This window comes from Orcinus orca, chromosome 2 (genome assembly GCF_937001465.1).
Source record: "Orcinus orca chromosome 2, mOrcOrc1.1, whole genome shotgun sequence".
Taxonomy (NCBI): Eukaryota; Metazoa; Chordata; class Mammalia; order Artiodactyla; family Delphinidae; genus Orcinus; species Orcinus orca.
The window spans coordinates 68532517-68553479 of NC_064560.1; the positions used below are offsets into that span (position 1 = coordinate 68532517).

Here is a 20963-nt window from a genome sequence, read left to right on the forward strand (position 1 = left end):
GAGGATTTATTCTTTCCTCCCCAGGCACATAGGGTGGGAGACAGTCATCTTAATCTAGTTCTCGTTTGGTCCCCCTGTTCCTGGGGTTTGGCTATCCAGGGTACTGGATGGAGGGCCTGCTGCACTCTCTGCCCCACCCCATTGGCAGGTCTTAAACTAGGATCTTGGTTTCCTCGGCACCGTGAGACAGCCCTGAACGGCTCTGCTTTTCACAAGATATCTAGCTTAGCTTTTTAGCCTCCTGCTCCCTGAAGATTCAGCAAATGTTCTAAGGGAAAACTGGCTGTGTGTTTGCAGTCCCTCAAGTGTCCAGTGTCCCTCTAGCTTAGAAAGACCACCAAAAGCTCTGCCGGTGTCTCTGTTTCTCCAACAGTGGTTCTCGGCTGGGAAAAGCCCAGATATTCAGCTTCTTGCCCAGGCTCAGAGTCACAGATCTCCCCAGTGGCTGCAGAAGTCAAGTCAACTATTATTACTTCTGAGGGTTTTTTTTTGCTCTTCGGAATCTTAGTGCTTCTAGTCTTCATTGCTTTGCCTGCTCTTTGATGTCTTTAAGCAGATTATTTTCTGTTTATCTGGTGTTTTCTTATTGTTCTTGGCAGAGTGTAATTCTGTGGCAGCTACTCTGAATTACCTGGAAGCAGAGGTTCCATGTCTTTTAATCTTAAAAATCTTAGTTCAATTAATTGAACACCATTTTATTAGTGGGGGGAGGTAATGACTGTACAAAAAGATGGCTGGGAAATGTTTCCATGTTCTTAGATGTAGTTGTATCAGTTGTACTGATTTTTCTCCTGGGATTAGACTGGTTTTATGTCATTCATATGATGTCACTGATTTTATATTCTGATCCTTTGAAAGGACTCTTCTTATTAAGCTGACTGTAGTCTTTTATTTAAACTTCGGATTTCTCATCCCTCTCCTTAATAGTCAGTACTTCCTAACCAGTTGTCTACCCCACGGAGGGTTCAAGAAGAAAGAAAAGTGCCTTTTACTTTCTCTGGAAATAAATGACTTGGCCATCTCCATAGTACCACAGACCTTGACACCCTGTTTGAAGCCTACCTTTCTATTTAGTTTGAAGCCATCTTTAGATGATCCTTTCATGTTGTGAAGGTGTCTCTTTTTGTTGTTTGTTAATTTTTAGGTTGAATAGTCAAAAGTGTTTTAATTCTTGGTTCCCTGGCCTGCTCCACCCTGGGTCAGCAATGAATTTAAGCCACTGGTCGACTATATATTGTTTTAATGGTATAAATTTCTAAGCTACACAGGTTCCTTTATGGTATTATTCTCTGGCTCTGTAAAAAATGCTAGAAGGCCAACAAAATGAGTAGAGATATATTTGGTGGCACGTCTTTGATCTTAACAAATTGTAGCTGGAAGATGGATTTCCCATGAGGCCACATAGTTCCTACTAGTTAAGCCTCTGTATTAGTTTCCTGAGACTGTTGTAACAAAGTGTACAACAAACTGGGTGGCTTAAAAGAACAGAAATGTATCCTGTCATAGTTTAGGAGGCAGAACTCTGAAATCAAGGTGTCAGCAGAGTTGGTTCCTTTTGGAGGATCTGATGGTGAATCTGTTGCACGCCTGTAGCCTGGCTTATACTGCTTACCAGCAAGCCTTGGTGTTGTGGCTGCACTGCTCCAATCTGTTTTTTTTTTTTTAATTTAATTTTATTTATTTTTTTATACAGCAGGTTCTTATTAGTTATCCATTATATACATATTAGTGTATATATGTCAATCCCAATCTCCCAACTCATCCCCCCCCCCACCGCTTTTCTCCCTTGGTGTCCATACATTTGTTCTCTACATCTTTGTCTCAATTTCTGCCCTGTAAACCGGTTCATTTGTACCATTTCTCTAGGTTCCACATATATGCGTTAATATACAATATTTGTTTTTCTCTTCCTGACTTACTTCACTCTGTATGACAGTCTCTAGATCCATCCACGTCTCTACAAATGACCCAATTTCGTTCCTTTTCATGGCTGAGAAATATTCCATTGTATATATGTACCACATCTTCTTTATCCATTCGTCTGTCGATGGCCATTTAGGTTGCTTCCATGTCCTGACTATTGTAAATAGTGCTGCAGTGAACATTGGGGTGCTAGTGTCATTTTGAATTATGGTTTTCTCAGGGTATATGCCCAGTAGTGGAATTGCTGAGTCATATGGTAATTCTATTTTTAGTTTTTTAAGGAACCTCCATACTGTTCTCCATAGCGGCTGTATCAACTTACATTCCCACCAACAGTGCAAGAGGGTTACCTTTTCTCCGCACCCTCTCCAGCGTTTGTTGTTTGTAGATTTTCTGATGATGCCAGTTCTAACTGGTGTGAGGTGATACCTCATTGTAGTTTTGATTTGCATTTCTCTAATAATCAGTGATGTTGAACAGCTTTTCATGTGCTTCTTGGCCATCTGTGTGTCTTCTTTGGAGAAATGTGTATTTAGGTCTTCTGCCCATTTTTAGATTGGGTTGTTTGTTCTTTTAATATTGAGCTGCATGAACTGTTTATATATTTTGGAGATTAATCCTTTGTCCGTTGATTCGTTTGCAAATATTTTCTCCCATTCTGAGGGTTGTCTTTTCATCTTGTTTGTGTTTCCTTTGCTTTGCAAAAGCTTTTAAGTTTCATTAGGTCCCATTTGTTTATTTTGTTTTTATTTCCATTACACTAGGAGGTGGATCAAAAAATATCTTGCTGTGATTTATGTCAAAGAGTGCTCTTCCTGTGTTTTTCTCTAAGAGTGTTATAGTGTCCTGTCTTACATAGGTCTGTAATCCATTTTGAGTTTATTTTTGTGTATGGTGTTAGGGAGTATTCTAATTTCCTTCTTTTACATGTAGCTGTCCAGTTTTCCCAGGACCACTTATTGAAGAGACTGTCTTTTCTCCATTGTATATCCTTGGCTCCTTTGTCATAGATTAGTTGACCATAGGTGCATGGGTTTATCTCTGGGCTTTCTATCCTGTTCCATTGATCTATATTTCTGTTTTTGTGCCAGTACCATATTGTCTTGATTACTATAGCTTTGTAGTGTAGTCTGAAGTCAGGGAGTCTGATTCCTCCAGCTCCGTTTTTTTCCCTCAATACTGCTTTGGCTATTCGGGGTCTTTTGTGTCTCCATGCAGATTTTAAGATTTTTTGTTCTAGTTCTGTAAAAAATGCCACTGGTAATTTGATAGGGATTGCATTGAATCTGTAGATTGCTTTGGGTAGCATAGTCATTTTCACAATATTTATTCTTCCAATCCAAGAACATGGTATATCTCTCCATCTGTTTGTGTTATCTTTGATTTCTTTCATCAGTGTCTTACAGTTTTTGGCATACAGGTCTGTAGGTTTATTCCTAGGTATTTTATTCTATTTGTTGCAGTGGTGAATGGGATTGTTTCATTAATTTCTCTTTCTGATCTTTCATTGTTAGTGTATAGGAATGCAAGAGATTTCTGTGCATTAATTTTGTATCCTGCAACTTTACCAAATTCATTGATTAGTTCTAGTAGTTTTCTGGTGGCATCTTTAAGATTTTCTCTATATAGTATCATGTCATCGGCAAACAGTGACGGCTTTACTTCTTTTTTGATTTGTATTCCTTTTATTTCTTTTTCTTCTCTGATTGCCGTGGCCAGGACTTCCAAAACTATGTTGACTAATAGTGGCGGGAGTGGACATCCTTGTCTTGTTCCTGATCTTAGAGGAGATGCCTCCAGTTTTTCACCATTGAGAATGATGTTTGCTGTGGGTTTGTCATATATGGCCTTTATTATGTTGAGGTAGTTTCCCTCTATGCCCAGTTTCTGGAGAGTTTTTATCATAAACGGGTGTTGAATTTTGTCAGAAGCTTTTTCTGCATCTATTGAGATGATCATATGGTTGTTTTTTTTTTTTACATCTTTATTGGAGTATAATTGCTTTACAATGGTGTGTTAGTTTCTGCTTTATAACAAAGTGAATCAGTTATACATATACATATGTTCCCATATCTCTTCCCTCTTGCGTCTCCCTCCCTCCCACCCTCCCTATCCCACCCCTCCAGGCGGTCACAGAGCACCGAGCTGATCTCCCTGTGCTATGCAGCTGCTTCCCACTAGCTATCTACCTTACATTTGGTAGTGTATATATGTCCATGCCTCTCTCTCGCTTTGTCACAGCTCACCCTTCCCCCTCCCCATATCCTCAAGTCCATTCTCTAGTAGGTCTGTGTCTTTATTCCTGTCTTACCCCTAGGTCCTTCATGACATTTTTTTCCCCCTTAAATTCCATATATATGTGTTAGCATACGGTATTTGTCTTTCTTTTTCTGACTTACTTCACTCTGTATGACAGACTCTAGGTCTATCCACCTCATTACAAATAGCTCAATTTCGTTTCTTTTTATGGCTGAGTAATATTCCATTGTATATATGTGCCACATCTTCTTTATCCATTCATCCGATGATGGGCACTTAGGTTGTTTCCATCTCCGGGCTATTGTAAATAGAGCTGCAGTGAACATTTTGGTACATGACTCTTTTTGAATTTTGGTTTTCTCAGGGTATATGCCCAGTAGTGGGATTGCTGGGTCATATGGTAGTTCCATTTGTAGTTTTTTAAGGAACCTCCATACTGTTCTCCATAGTGGCTGTACCAGTTTACATTCCCACCAGCAGTGTAAGAGTGTTCCCTTTTCTCCACACCCTCTCCAGCATTTATTGTTTCTAGATTTTTTGATGATGGCCATTCTGACTGGTATGAGATGATATCTCATTGTAGTTTTGATTTGCATTTCTCTAATGATTAATGATGTTGAGCATTCTTTCATGTGTTTGTTGGCAGTCTGTATATCTTCTTTGGAGAAATGTCTATTTAGGTCTTCTGCCCATTTTTGGATTGGGTGGGTTGTTCTTTGTTATTGAGCTGCATGAGCTGCTTGTAAATTTTGGAGATTAATCCTTTGTCAGTTGTTTCATTTGCAAATATTTTCTTCCATTCTGAGGGTTGTCTTTTGGTCTTGTTTATGGTTTCCTTTGCTGTGCAAAAGCTTTTAAGTTTCATTAGGTCCCATTTGTTTATTTTTGTTTTTATTTCCATTTCTCTAGGAGGTGGGTCAAAAAGGATCTTGCTGTGATTTATGTCATAGAGTGTTCTGCCTATGTTTTCCTCTTAGAGTTTGATAGTTTCTGGCCTTACATTTAGGTCTTTAATCCATTTTGAGCTGATTTTTGTGTAAGGTGTTATGGTATTAGATCACTCCCTAACACCATACTCATACTTTTACTTGTACCTGTCCAGTTTTCCCAGCACCACTTATTGAAGAGGCTATCCTTTCTCCACTGTACATTCCTGCCTCCTTTATCAAAGATAAGGCGACCATATGTGCGTGGGTTTATCTCTGGGCTTTCTATCCTGTTCCATTGATCTATATTTCTGCTTTTGTGCCAGTACCATACTGTCTTGATTACTGTAGCTTTGTAGTATACAGTCTGAAGTCAGGGAGCCTGATTCCTCCAGCTCCGTTTTTTGTTCTCAAGATTGCTTTGGCTCTTCGGGGTCTTTTGTGTTTCCATACAAATTGTGAAATTTTTTGTTCTAGTTCTGTGAAAAATGCCAGTGGTAGTTTGATAGGGATTGCATTGGATCTGTAGATTACTTTGGGTAGTAGAGTCATTTTCACAATGTTGATTCTTCCAATCCAAGAACATGGTATATCTCTCCATCTATTTGTATCATCTTTAATTTCTTTCATCAGTGTCTTATAATTTTCTGCATATAGGTCTTTTGTCTCCTTAGGTAGGTTTATTCCTAGATATTTTATTCTTTTTGTTGCAGTGGTAAATGGGAGTGTTTTCTTGATTTCACGTTCAGATTTTTCATTATTAGTGTGTAGGAATGCCAGAGATTTCTGTGCATTAATTTTGTATCCTGCTACTTTACCAAATTCATTGATTAGCTCTAGTAGTTTTCTGGTAGCATCTTTAGGATTCTCTGTGTATAGTATCATGTCATCTGCAAACAGTGACAGCTTTACTTCTTCTTTTCCGATTTGGATTCCTTTTATTTCCTTTTCTTCTCTGATTGCTGTGGCTAAAACTTCCAAAACTATGTTGAATAAGAGTAGTGAGAGTGGGCAACCTTGTCTTGTTCCTGGTCTTAGCGGAAATGCTTTCAGTTTTTTACCATTGAGGACCATGTTGGCTGTGGGTTTGTCATATATGGCCTTTATTATGTTGAGGAAAGTTCCCTCTATGCCTACTCTCTGCAGGGTTTTTATCGTAAATGGTGTTGAATTTTGTCAAAAGCTTTCTCTGCATCTGTTGAGATGATCATATGGTTTTTCTCCTTCAATTTGTTAATATGGTGTATCACATTGATTGATTTGCATATATTGAAGAATCCTTGCATTCCTGGAATAAACCCCACTTGATCATGGTGTATTATCCTTTTAATGTGCTGTTGGATTCTGTTTGCTACTATTTTTTCAAGATTTTTGCATCTAAGTTCATCAGTGATATTGACCTGTAGTTTTCTTTCTTTGTGACATCCTTGTCTGGTTTTGGTATCAGGGTGATGGTGGCCTCGTAGAATGAGTTTGGGAATGTTCCTCCCTCTGCTATATTTTGGAAGAGTTTGAGAAGGATAGGTGTTAGCTCTTCTCTAAATGTTTGATAGAATTCGCCTGTGAAGCCATCTGGTCCTGGGCTTTTGTTTGTTGGAAGATTTTTAATCACAATTTCAAGTTCAGTGCTTGTGATTGGTCTGTTCATATTTTCTATTTCTTCCTGATTCAGTCTTGGCAGGTTGTGCCTTTCTAAGAATTTGTCCATTTCTTCCAGGTTGTCCATTTTATTGGCATAGAGTTGCTTATAGTAATCTCTCATGATCTTTTGTATTTCTGCAGTGTCAGTTGTTACTTCTCCTTTTTCATTTCTAATTCTATTGATTTGAGTCTTCTCCCTTTTTTTCTTGATGAGTCTGGCTAATGGTTTATCAATTTTGTTTATCTTCTCAAAGAACCAGCTTTTAGTTTTATTGATCTTTGCTGTTGTTTCCTTTCTGATGTGATCTTTATGATCTCTTTCCTTCTGCTAACTTTGGGGTTGTTTTGTTCTTCTTTCTCTAGTTGTTTTAGGTGCAAGGTTAGGTTGTTTATTCGAGATGTTTCCTGTTTCTTAAGGTAGGATTGTATTGCTATAAACTTCCCTCTTAGAACTGCTTTTGCTGCATCCCATAGGTTTTGGGTCATCGTGTCTCCATTGTCATTTGTTTCTAGGTATTTTTTGATTTCCTCTTTGATTTCTTCAGTGATCACTTCGTTATTAAGTAGTGTATTGTTTAGCCTCCATGTGTTTGTATTTTTTACAGATATTTTCTGGTAATTTATATCTAGTCTCATAGCATTGTGGTTGGAAAAGATACTTGATACAATTTCAATTTTCTTAAATTTACCGAGGCTTGATTTGTGACCAAAGATGTGATCTATCCTGGAGAGTATTCTGTGTGCACTTGAGAAGAAAGTGTAATCTGCTGTTTTTGGATGGAATGTCTTATAAATATCGATTAAATCTGTCTGGTCTATTGTGTCATTTAAACCTCTTTTTCCTTATTAATTTTCTGTGTGGATTATTTGTCCATTGGTGTAAGTGAGGTGTTGAAGTCCCCCACTATTATTGTGTTACTGTCGATTTCCTCTTTTATAGCTCTTAGCAGTTGCCTTATGTATTGAGGTGCTCCTATGTTGAGTGCATATATATTTATAATTGTTATATCTTTTTCTTGGATTGATCCTTTGGTCATTATGTAGTGTCCTTCTTTGTCTCTTGTAATAGTCTTTATTTTAAAGTCTATTTTGTTTGATATGAGTATTGCTACTCCAGCTTTCTTTTGATTTCCATTTGCATGGAATATCTTTTTCCATCCCCTCACTTTCAGTCTGTATGTGTTCCTAGGTCTGAAATGGGTCTCTTGTAGACAGCATATATATGGGTCTTGTTTTTGTATCCATTCAGCAAGCCTGTGTCTTTTGTTTAGAGCATTTAATCCATTCACGTTTAAGGTAATTATTGGTATGTATGTTCCTATTACCATTTTCTTCATTGTTTTGGGTTTGTTTTTGTAGGTCCTTTTCTTCTCTTGTGTTTCCCACTTAGAGAATTTCCTTTAGCATTTGTTGTAGAGCTGGTTTGGTGGTGCTGAATTCTCTTAGCTTTTGCTTGTCTGTAAAGCTTTTGATTTCTTCATCGAATCTGAATGAGATCCTTGCTGGGTAGAGTAATCTTACTTGTAGGTCCTTCCCTTTCATCACTTTAAATATATTGTGCCACTCCCTTCTGGCTTGTAGAGTTTCTGCTGAGAAATCTGCTGTTAACCTTATGGGAGTTCCCTTGCATGTTATTTGTCATTTTTTCCTTGCTGGTTTTAATAATTTTTCTTTGTCTTTAATTTTTGCCAGTTTGATTACTATGTGTCTCGGCGTGTTCCTCCTCGGGTTTATCCTGTATGGGACTCTCTGCGCTTCCTGGACTTGGGTGGCTATTTCCTTTCCCATGTTAGGGAAGTTTTCGACTGTAATCTCTTCATATATTTTCTTGGGTCCTTTCTCTCTCTGTTTTCCTTCTGGGACCCCTATAATGTGAATGTTGTTGCATTTAATGTCCCAGTGGTCTTTTAGGCTGTCTTCATTTCTTTTCATTCTTTTTTCTTTATTCTGTTCTGCAGCAGTGAATTCCACCATTCTGTCTTCCAGGTCACTTATCTGTTCTTCTGCCTCAGTTATTCTGCTATTGATTTCTTCTAGTGTAGTTTTCATTTCAGTTATTTTATTGTTCATCTCTGTTTGTTTGTTCTTCAATTCTTCTAGATCTTTTTTAAACATTTCTTGCATCTTCTCGATCTTTGCTTCCATTCTTTTTCCAAGGTCCTGGATAATAATAACTATCATTATTCTGAATTCTTTTTCTGGAAATTTGCCTATCTCCACTTCATTTAGTTGTTTTTCTGGGGTTTTATCTTGTTCCTTTATCTGGTACATAGCCCTCTGCCTTTTCATCCTGTCTGTCTTACTGTGAATGTCTCTCCATTCTCTGTCTTCATCTCTCCATGGCCTTCCTCTCTGTGTCTCTTTCTCCCATATCTCCCTACACCTTTCTCTTAACAGGATCTATCATTGGATTTAGGGCCCACTGTAAATCCAAGATGATCTCAACTCAAGATCCATCATTACAACTTCAGAGACCCTATTTTCAAGTAAAGACACAGTCAGAGGTTCTAAGTGGACATACATTTTGGAGACCACATTTCAATACAGCATAGCCTCCTTTCCTCTACTTCTGTGTCTTCAGTGCCTTTTTGGATTCAGATACGTGTGATTCTTCTCCTCAGGGGAAAAGGGAGGCTTACTGAAGCTATAACAAATTTCAGTTTGGCTCTATCCTTGAGAGTTACAGAATCCAGAGTTAGAGCAATCACGTTTTACAGGAGGAGTGCCATTCTTTTGGTGTGGGCTAAGGAAGAAGAGTGGAATCAGTAGGTATAGTCTGGAAAGATTTTCAGGAACCAGGCACAGCTGATGGTACCCGCAGGTAAATAAACCTTAGATGTGTAAATGGAGAGTATTACCTTGTGGCTGTGAAACTCAGCAGTGCCTTTTTCCAAATTAATGTTTGGTGTGGTTTTTTTTTGTTGTTGTTGTTGTTTGTTTTAGTGAAATCTCATTTTAAGGGTAAGCCCCAGGTTGGAAGGTAAGCAGGTGTAGAAAATGAAAAACAGTAAAAAAAAAAAAAAGAAAGAAAGAAAGAAAATGAAAAACAGTGGTTCTTGAATTTCAGAAGGAGAAAGGTGAATTTTCTTTTGCCTTAAAATTTTGGGGAAAGAATTATGGACTCATTACTTGTATGATAACCAGCAGCAAAAAGGTCAAGAAGGAAGAAGTGTAGTGTTTGTAACATGTGTCAGGCCTTTTCAGTTTAAACTTTAGTGGAAGTGAAATGCAGCCAGTTCTTGGAATCACGAGATCATTATTTCTCTTTCTGCAGATCGAGGCGACTGGCAGAGGGAAAGAAAGTTCAACTATGGTGGTGGCAATAACAATCCGCCCTGGGGTGGTGACAGGCACCATCAGTATGAGCAGCACTGGTACAAGGACCACCATTACGGGGACCGGCGACACATGGACGCCCACCGTTCAGGGAGCTACCGACCCAACAACCTGTCCAGAAAGAGACCTTATGACCAGTACAGCAGTGACCGAGACCACCGGGGACACAGGGATTATTATGACCGGTATGCAGAGGGCCCTCAGACACCAGGCACTGACCTCTGCCAGGGGCTTACTATTTATAGGTGGAGAGACAAGCAACAGAAACTTCATGTATTTATCCGTCAGATGCTCATTCTTACCCTGTGCCAGACATGGTCCCAAGTCTGGTGCTGTGTTTCTGCCGTCAAGGCATCTTCAGAATGTTGGGGAGAAATCATGATGTAGGCAGCTGACATTGTGTGCTGAGTGGACGGTTGAAAGAATGGATTTTTGAGTTTTTCCTGAGGGCTGAGGAAGAGGGGAGGCTGGTGATTCTTGGTTTGGGCCCTGGAGAGTCAGCTAAGCAGAGAGAGGTGGACTAGGCGTCACAGGCCCAGGCCAAGGATAGGCCCCCAGGAAGGGATACCCAGAAGATGAATAGGTGGTTGGATGTGGGGGTGGGGCTTGAATGCCAAGTTACAGGTTTTAAGTTTTATTCTCTGGGCCAAGGAGCCATTTATGGTTTCATCATCACACTTGTGCAGGGGGAGTTTTCTGCCGTCCTCTGAGGAAATCTAGAGAAGTGGTAGCCATTAAGTATCAGAGTCTGCAACCAAAATGATTAAGCTCTGTGCTATGGTGTCAGCCACACTAGGTGGGTACCAGCCTGTGGTCCTTTCATGCTAGGAGCCCGCAGTTTAGCGGTCAAAGTCTTTTGAAGTTGTCCCTTCTCTACAACTATATAATATCATGATATGATGGGCCAAGGTTTTGTGAGAGTAGTTGTGAGAGTTAGCACTAAGTACAGGAAGGGCTGAAGAGGTTTTATCTATTCTTCTTAATTTCAGGACTTAGCTGTATTTTAGCTTCCTAGCAACTTTGGTTTCCCCTAGGCTAAAGACATGCTTTGACTGCACCTTGAAATTAATATAGGAAAATTTCATATAAACATCTCCGTGTCCTGCCTTCTTTTGGAGGATCTGGTAATACCAGGCTGCTTTAGCACAGCAGCTGTGGCCAAGTAGCAGCAGCCTGTTAGGAGGGGTCTGTACCCCTCACCCCCCACCCTTCTGTACCATCTTGTCTGACTCCAGTGGGCATTTGCCCTACATTCTTTTGTGTAGATCTGTATTTCCATTTTGTATCATTTCTCTTCTGCCTGGAGGACTTTTGTTTTAGTGTGGGTCTGCTGGTGATAAGTTCTTTTAGCATTTGTATGTCTGAGGAAATCTTTATTTTGTCTTCACTGATGAAAGATATTTTCTTTTGGGTATAAATTTATAGATTGACACTTCCTTTCAGTACTTTAAAGATGTTCCTCTATTCTCTACTTGTATTGTTTCTGATGAAAAATCTGTCATTTTTCATGACAGATTTTTTTTTTCATGTCATTTTTTTTATGTCATTTTTCACTTTATCTTTACTCCTCTGTACTAATATGTCTTTTTCTTCATCACTGGTTTTTAGCAATTTGATTATAACGTGCCGTGGTATATTTTTCCTTATGTTTCTTGTGCTTGGGAATTCTTGGATCTGCACCTTTATCATTTTATCAGATTTGGAAAATTTTTTACCATTATTTCTTCAAATACTTTTCTGTTCCCCCACTCTCCTTTGAAGATTTCAGTTACACCTGTGGTAGGCTGCTTGAATTTGTCTCACAGCTTACTGATGCTAGGTTTATTTTTTTTAATTCTGTTTTCTCTGTTTCATTTGGAAAGTTTCTGTTGCTTTGTCTTCAGGTTCACTAATATTGTCTTTTTCAATGTCTAATCTGCCTCGAGGCCCGTTTATTGATAGTATATTTTGTATTTCTTACATTGTAGTTTTATCTCTAGAAGTTGCATTTGGGTCCTTTTTTTTAATCCTCCATGTCTCTCTTTGACCTTTTGAAATCTGGTATACAGTTTCAACATGGTATTTCTATCCTTGTCTGCTAATTCTATGATTTGGGTCAGTTTCAGTTGATTGATTTATTGCCTCATTATGGGTCTTATTTTCCTGGTTCTCTTCTTTTTCATATTATTTTCCATTACAGTTTATTACAGGATGTTGAATATAGTTCCTTGTGCTATACAGTAGGACCTTCTTGTTTATCTGTTTTATATATGGTAGTTTGTATCTGCTAATTCCAAACTCCTAATTTATTCCTCCCCCACGTATTTTCCCCTTTGGTAACCATAAGTTTGTTCTCTGTGTCTGCGAGTCTCTGTCTGCTTTGTAAATGAGTTCCTTTGAATCATGTTTTTAGATTCCACATATGAATGATATATGTTATTTGTCTTTCTCTTTCTGACTTAACTTCACGTAGTATGATCTCTAGGTCCATCCATGTTGCAGCAAAACGACATTATTTCATTCTTTTTTATGGCTGAGTAGTATTTCATTGTGTGTATGTACCACATCTTCGTGGTCCATTCATCTGTCAATGGACATTTAGGTTGTTTCCATGTCCTGGCTATTGTAACTAGTCCTGCTATGAACATAGAGGTGCATGTTTCTTTCTGAATTACAGTTTTGTCCAGATATATGTGCAGCAGTGAGATTGCTGGATCACATGGCAACTCTTATATTTAGTTTTTTTAAGGAACCTCCTCTGTACTGTTTTCCATAGTGGCTGTACCAACTTAAATTCAGTTGCAGGATTCCCTTTTCTCCACTCCTCTCCAGTATTTGTTACTTGTAGACTTTTTATTGATGGCCATTCTGACCGGAGTAAGGTGATACCTTATTATAGTTTCGATTTGCATTTCTCTGGTAATTAGCGATGTTGAGCATCTTTTCATGTGCCTATTGGCCATCTGTATGTCTTCTTTGGAGGAATGTCTGTTTGGTTCTTCTGCCCATTTTTTGATTGGGTTGTTTTTTTTTTTTTTTGTTATTGAGTTGTATGAGCTGTTTGTATATTTTGGAAATTAACTCCTTGTCAGTTGCATTGTTTGCTAATATTTTCTCCCATTCCATAGGTTGTCTTTTCGTTTTGTTTATGGTTTCCTTTGCTATGCAAAAGCTTATAAGTTTGATTAGGTCCCAGTTGTTTATTTTTGCTATTATTTCTCTATGCCGGGTAGTTTTTGATTAGATACCTAGTTAAGTGTTGGACATTTTTGTATTCCTATAAACGTTCTGGAGCTTTGTTATGAAACACAGTTAGGTTACTTGGAAACAGTTTGATTCTTTCAGATCTTGTCGTTAGGATTTGTTAGGCAGAACTGGAGCAGTGCTCAGGCAAAGGCTCATGATTTCCCAGCACTGAGGCCAGGACCCTCCTGGTACTCTACCAGTGCCCCTTGGATCTTGAGGTTTCCCCATCTGGCTGGTGAGAAGAGAACAGGCACTGTTCCAACTCTGTGTGAGCACAGAGCACTGGCATCTCATCCTTCTCAGTGTTTTTTTTCTCCTGGCCTTTGGGTAGTTTCCTCACATATACACCCTGAGCGGTATCCAGCTGAACACTCGAGGGGGAACCTTTGCTGGTCTTTGAACTTCTTTCTCTTTGTAGAACTTGCTTCTCTTGCACTCTACACTTTGAACACCCCCACCCCAACGCAGGAAGTCAGGGCTTCTCCTGAGCCGGTGCTTGTAAGGCTTATCTCATTAGTTTCTCTTCCCGTAGGGTTTGCGGTTCTTTGTTATGTGACATCTGGTGTCTTGAAGACCATTGTTCCATACATTTTGTCCCTTTCTGATTGTTTCAGCAGGAGAGTAAGTGTAGCCCCTGTTACTCCATCTTGGCTGGAACATGGACAGTCTCTCTCTTTCCCTCCCTCCCTTCCTCCCTTCCCCTCTCCCTCTCCCTCCCTTTCTTTTATTCAGGTGAAATTCACATAACATAAATTTATTATTTTAAAGTGAACAATTCAGAGGCATTTAGTGCATTCACTGTGTTGTGCAAGCACCACCTCTGTCAAGTTCCAAAACACTTTCGTCACCCCAGAGAGGACTCTGTAACCACTGAGTAGCCGCTCTCCATTCTTCTCTCTCCCTAGCCCCTGGCAGCCACCAGTCTTCTTCATTCTGTTTCTGTGGACTTACTTAGTCTTGATAGTTTGCATAAATGGAATCATACAGTACGTGGCCTTTTGTGACTGGCATTTTTGACATTTACCATAATGTTTTAGAGGTTCATCCACATCGTAGCATGTATCAGTACTTCATTTCTTTTCATGGGTGAATAATGTTCCAGTGTATGTACATGCTAAATTTTGTTTATCCATTCATCCATTGATAGGCATTAGAGTTTTTCCACCTTCTGGCTCTTGTGAATAGTGCTACTGTGAACATGGTATATAAGTGTTTGTTTGAATATCTTTTTTCAGTGCTTTTGGGGTATATACCTAGGATTGGAATTGTTAGTCGGTGGCAATCCTATGTTTAACTTTTAAGGAACCACCAAAATGTTTTCTACTGCAGCTGACCTATTTTACATTCCAACCAGCTATGTGTTAGAATTGCAATTTTCCCACATTTTCACCAACATTTATTTTTAGTGTTTTGAATGTAGCCATCCTAATGGGTATGACGTGGTATCTCATGGTAGTTTTGATTTGCATTTCCCTGGTGATTAATGCCCATTAAAGATGTTGAACAGCTTTTCATGTGCTTAGTAGCCATTTGTGTATCTCCTTTGGAGAGATGTCTGTTCAGCTCCGTTGCCCATTTTTGAGTTGTATTGTTTGTCTTTTTGTTGTTGACTTATACAGATTCTCTGTTAATAGTATAACGAGCAGTTTGCCATGGTCCTGACTAAAAATTTTAATATTCTTCACATTGAGTACGTGTTAAAATAATTTAATTAACCCTGCACTTATTGTTGCATATTAGGTTATAATTTTTGTTGTTACTAATAACTTACAAAATAATTTCTGTGGCTTTTTTTCTCCTGGGCTGGGTCGAGGAACATGAGGATGTTTGTAGATCTTGCCAGCTTTCCTGAAGGGAATGTGAGTTTACAAAGCCATCAGTGATTCAAGTGTGTACTTGTTTCACTGCAGACCTGATGAGGCTTATGTCCTTTCATAGGCTGTGTTTCGCCAATAAGTATAAAATAGCCCTTTGTTACTACTTTAGTTTTGTTTTTTTCGATTCCTAGTAATGTAAGTATTTGCATCTGAGTTTCTGGAAGCGTCCTTAAATATGAGTGCATGAGGAAGAGCCAGTGGATGACGGAGGAGGGGTGGGAATCCGGCTTTGGTCTCCAGCTGATCCTTGCATCTCTGTTTCAGGCACCATCACGACTCCAAACGGAGGCGATCCGATGAATTCAGGCCTCAAAATTACCACCAGCAGGATTTCCGACGAATGTCTGATCACCGCCCCCCTATGGGCTACCACGGCCAGGGACCCTCGGACCATCACCGCTCTTTCCACACAGACAAATTGGGGGAGTATAAACAGCCCCTTCCCCCGCTGCACCCCGCAGTCTCAGATCCTCGCTCGCCCCCTTCTCAGAAATCTCCCCACGATTCCAAGTCACCCCTGGATCATCGGTCTCCTTTGGAGAGATCACTAGAACAGAAAAACAACCCAGATTATAACTGGAATGTTAGAAAAACATAAAGGACAGCTTGGAAAGAAGGGGAGTGCAAGAGTCATTAAGCACCTGGATGTTTTTGGTCTGATCCACAGGAGCCAGTTACCTAGACCAGTGATGGCGTTTCTGGACACGCTGCTGCTGTCAGCTCGCCGCTGAAGGAGCACTTCAGGGAGTGGGGGGCCTTTCGCTCGGTCCAGCTTTGATTTGGGTCACCACTCCCGCACTTGGGCACCCCATCCCATTCCAGCCTTGTCCTGGCCTCCCACTTTGATGGGTGCTAGGAGGAAGAGGTGACGTTTTGTCTACCAGCTTCACGGGCTGTTCCCCAGTGAAGGAAGAAAGGATCTTAGAGTCGTGAATGTTTTATCACCAGGGCTGGCGCGCCCTGGACCTCGGCGCGTGGTCGGGGAAGGCGCGTGTGCACGAAGGCTGCTGGGACCTGCTGGACAGCACGGGGTTTGGTTCACCATGACGTGACAGATGCTGCTGTTGGGGAGCGGGGCGCGGGGGCGAGCGGGTGGGGTCTCGCATCATAGGACTTGAAGGGGAGCAGGTACCCCCCTCAAACGTGTTCTTGGGAGAAGTGACACTCGGCCTCATCATGTGACACCTGTGGTGCTGGGGGCGTGGGGGACTGAGGGGGAAACACTTCCACAGCGGCCGCTTCCCCACCAACACTAAGTTTTCCCACACTGTACATTTCAAAGGTTTGGTCTCCCAGGTGGGCCTCGCTTGCCCCCTGTGCCAGGGAAAGTAGGGCCTGTGCAGCTGACTTCTGAGGACTGTGAGTCGGGCAGCATTGAAGTGGGCGTGGGTCCTGTTTGGTTGGGCGTGGGCTGCATGCAGGGCAGGCGGGGCGAGGGCTGGGTGTGTGTGGCCAGGGCACGGGAATCCCTGGTGGATTCCGATTCCTGGGATGAGCGGTAACGGTCCTGGGCCTGGCGAGGAGGGGGCTGAGGGAGCAGGCCTGCTGACGAGCTGGTTGCTGGCAGCACCAGGGCGGGCTGCTGGGGAGGGGCGGACGGGTTTCCCAGCCTGGGGGGTGGTAGTGCGGCAAGTTGGGGAGGGCCAGCGTGGCAGCTGGTCACCATCCGCAGCTGCGTCGGAGTTGCCTTCGCCCAGCTTGAAGAGGTAAGATTCCGCAGAGTCACACATCTCCTGCCGCTCATGTGGTGGGTGGACAGACACAAGTTGCCTGTGGTGAACACGTTTCCACTGCTAGTTGGAGATCATTAGAATTGAACTCAGTATCTTTTAGAATGAAATCAAGTTAAGTGTAAACCTCAGTTCATTTTTTTTTTTTTTTCCAAAACAGGAAACATCCAAGGACAGGGTAGAGTTGAATTGAGTCAGGATGGGAGGCAAGTTGGTTACATTCGTTAAGGAGGCTCCTTTCATTTTACTGGTTCTGGGGCCTTCCGTTCTGTTCACTTTAAATATAACTTGCCAGTAATTGTTAGAGTATCCAAAGGCCTTTCTAGAGGGAGACAGAATAACTGACTTGAACATAGTGTGCCTATACGTGTCCAGGCTCAGAGCTGCTGGAAACCCTTCCATTGGGCGTATACAGGGTTGAACTCCCCGCACTAACCCGAGGGGACTTCATAAAATCATTATCACTTACATGCTGGTATCCTGGGCAGCACCATTAATGCCTTTACTGTTGCCTCACCAGTGAAGCAGAGGTGGCTTTGGGGGACCGTCACACTCTGCTTCCCAGAGCATCCTTGGGCTCGCCTGTGCTGAGGTCCACATGAGAGTCTGGGTCTGCACAGCTCGTGAGGGGAGCTCAGTGGGCCCACCACCTCCTGATCTATTTCTCCTCCTGGTACTTGGTGTCGTTCACCCTGGGCTTGTACGACACGTGCCCGGAGCACAGCCCCAAGGGACCACAGTGGAGCCCCCGGCCACCGTCACCCCAGTGAGGACGTGTGAGACTGCTCCGTGGGGGAAGATAGGAAATCATGTCTCTGCTTTGGCCACAGGTTGGGCTCCTTGCCAACAGTACTGACACTACCTGTGCTTGTCTTGCTCAGGCCAAAGGGGACGGGCAGCCTGGCTTGCAGATCCTTGAGCCATCCGTGGGCCCTGGAGGTGGGCAGGGTGGGCCCTAGCATGGCTTCCCCTGTGGGAAGTTGGGTCGTGTCCTTTTCAGTTAGAGGAGGCCAGGAGGAGGAATTGGAGGGCCTGCATTTCAATGCTCACCAAGGTTTTTTTTTTTTTTTTTCCCTGAAGTTCTTGATAGGAGATGTGAGTTATTCCCAAAGATGTCTCATCATGAGGAAAAAGGAACTTCCTTTTGTTCACATTCAGGATTTTTAGTGCCATATGATTTAGCAAAAGGCAGTGTCAGCCATGTCAGTGTTAAATTGATTATGAAAAGTACAGTATCCCCATAAAAGCATCTATTTTAGGTGTCGGAGTATGTTTGAAGGGTGGGTTGGGAGAAAGGCATTTCCTCATTGTCCTAAATCAGTATGAATACTATATGCTTATATCAAAACCAGAAATTTGCACAGGTAGGAATTCTCTCACTTGTGGATGGGAGAAGCTGCCCCCGGAATCTGTGAGGATGGTATTCCGTGGAGCCTAGCTTTGAAAGATTTAGTTATTAGGTAGAAAGAGCAGGGGCTGAGGAAGAGGGAAGTTGAACAGAAACCCGGATTCACGTGTATGTCCTAGTCCTAGCAGAGGACACGGTAACTCCAGACTCGTCCCCGCCATCTGTCGCTGGCCCCGGGCTCCCCTTCCTTTTAGGCATTCCTTAACGCTCTTTGATGGGAACCCAGAACGCTTCTCACGTCCTGCTGCAGACACTCTAGCTGATGTCTGAGAGCCGCATCAGGGTGCGCGGTGCAAACACGATTCAGTTATGAATTCACACAGTGACACTGAAATCCTACAGACCAAAACCAGTGCGTCAGCAGGAGCGGTGGCCCGGGGCCCAGTGCCAGCGCTCGCTCCTCTGGCTCATCCGAGGGCTGCCGTGTCGGGCGAGGAGAGCCAGGCCAAGGGTCCAGGCTGCTTTAGTCCATCTGAATCCCACTCGGTTGGGGACAGATGGTTTTTCTTTATTGTAAAATTGTGGACTTTTAAAACCTGTTGACTAAACAGTAATTAATTTATATTTGTGAAAAATGCCACTGTCCTAGTGATTTCTGATGTAAATAATGTTTATATAGTATGTATTAAATTTTCCTACATTGTAAAACTGCTGTACTTTTGATTCTTGTATATTAAAAAGTGTTACTAAGGATTTTTAGAATTGGGCGAACACGTTGCATTGCATTGGCGTGACCCGCGACTGCATGCCTCCTCGTCTCCCTTCCCTTGGTTGCTGGGTCAAGATTGACAGCTTGCGAAATGGAGCCTTTTAAAGTTGCGTCTCTTCCCCCTCCCCAGGCCCAGTTGTGTTGTCGGGTCCAGGTCCTTTCACCACACGTTCTAGATTTTCTCTGAGTAGCTGAGGCTGACAGTCCCCCGGCCCAGCAGCAGTCGTCTTAGCCCGAGTTCCTGCACTTGAGGAGGAGTTGTCGCCAGTGGCTGAGCAGAGCCGCCTTCACTTTCCCATGTTGGTCGTGCCGGGCGGGGAGGATCCCGGGGAGACCCGTGCCTGTCAGGTGCCCATCAGCAGGGGTCCCGCAGCCCCGCCCCCCGTCAAGAGGAAATCAGAACACCGGTCCGCCAGCCTGCAGCCTTGAGGGGAATTTTACGGTTGGGCTGTATATTCTTGAAGGGGGGAAAAGAGCACTTTATAATGGAAACACTGACACAAATGTTAACTTGAGCATTTGGCACGGGGCTGGCCCAGCTCCTGCGAGCCCCAGACAGAGGAAGGGTGGCGCAGCCGTGGCCGGCGAGCCGTCTGAATAGGAGGCGGAGAAGTTTGCCAGACCCAAAGGGTTTTGCTAATACTTAGGTGACTCTGAAACCGAACTTCAGTCTTTGTGAAGGTCTTAATTGCTAATAACCAAATAAACCCGTGTGTCTGCTCAGGGCTGAGGGCTTAACTCCTGTGACTGTCAGCCCAGGACACGTGGCTGCAGGGAGCCTCGCCCGCCTGGTGTTGCCGGGGTTTTAGTGCATGCAGTGGGAGTCAGAGACTCAAGAGCTGAGGGGTCTTCCTGCCTATAAACTTAGCTCACAATCGTGTTGCAACTCACAGCTCGGCTGGAACAACTTTGGGAAATTTTAAGAACAAGTGCAATAATCAGCTTATGATTTACAATAGCAACCAGGCTTCTAAACTGACCGCTGCCAAAAAAACGCCTGCGTTTTACTGGAAGGAGCAGGCCCAGGCCCCTCCCCGCTCCCTGGCAGGGCCTCACACATCTGGCATCAAGGCAAGTCCTTCTCAATTAGCGCCAACAGAAAGGTCACTTATTGAAACACAAACAGAAAGGTCACTTATTGAAACACAGGCCCCGCAGTTTGCCAGATCTGTGGCTCTGGGTTCCAACCCGTGGCTCTTAAAGGAGCAGGACCAGGTTTGTCTTGGAGGCAGCCTTTCCATCACGTTTTGAGACTGGAAAACTACGGGGCTCATGTCACCTCCCAACCTGCATTTGTTCTGCTTTGTGAAGTGGGGAAGAGACATGGCTCATCGGAATAAATGCTTCTTATCCTGTAGAAACCAGGGCCCTGGCGGGTCTGCCTCTGCTGCTGGTGGTGGGGTCCTAACCTGGGCTGAGTCTTGGGGATTCCTGGTCAGTTCTGTGCCGTGTGACCGGGCTTTATGTGGAACACGGGCAAGTCTCTGACCTACAGACTTCTGACCTCGAAGATGGGCAGAATGACAGCCACTTCCTGGGGCCAGAGCTGCCCCGCAGAGGGTTCATACGTGCTGTCTTTTTCTTAACGTCTTTCGTGATCCAAGAGAGAATTGTCATCACTAAAGCATGGTCCCCACTGACCCCATGCACTGGGTTGGCCTTGGGGGGCAGGAATGGTCTAGGAGGCGGGCAGGGAAGTCAGTGCCTTGTCTACTTTGGTCCTTCCCTGTGTGCAGTAGGGCAGGTGGATTTTTCACCTTCATTTGCACACGAACCAGGCAGCTCCTCGGGTTAATGTAGTTTGTAAGTGAGAGCTCCAGCTGTGGGAAAGGAAGAGGTTTGCAAGCCCCGGGGACCACCTGGAAGGAGACAGCATCCATCACTTCTCGGCTGGGGAGGGTGCAGGTAGAGGAGGGGAGGTCAGGGGTA

The 20963-nt window shown here is 42.8% G+C and overlaps 1 protein-coding gene across 4 annotated transcripts in view; it reads left to right on the top strand.

Moving 5' to 3' along the window:
- Window positions 1-19027, top strand: part of CHD2 (chromodomain helicase DNA binding protein 2) — a 127127-nt gene extending 108100 nt beyond the window's left edge. For all 4 annotated transcript variants that reach the window (XM_004271669.4, XM_033431480.2, XM_033431481.2 and 1 more), the window contains 2 exons: window positions 10024-10270; window positions 15452-19027. In XM_004271669.4, the coding sequence (XP_004271717.1) occupies window positions 10024-10270; window positions 15452-15785 (581 nt within the window). In that variant the 3' untranslated portion in view covers window positions 15786-19027. The remainder of the gene's footprint in view (window positions 1-10023; window positions 10271-15451) is intronic.
- The last annotated feature ends 1936 nt before the right edge of the window (window positions 19028-20963 follow it).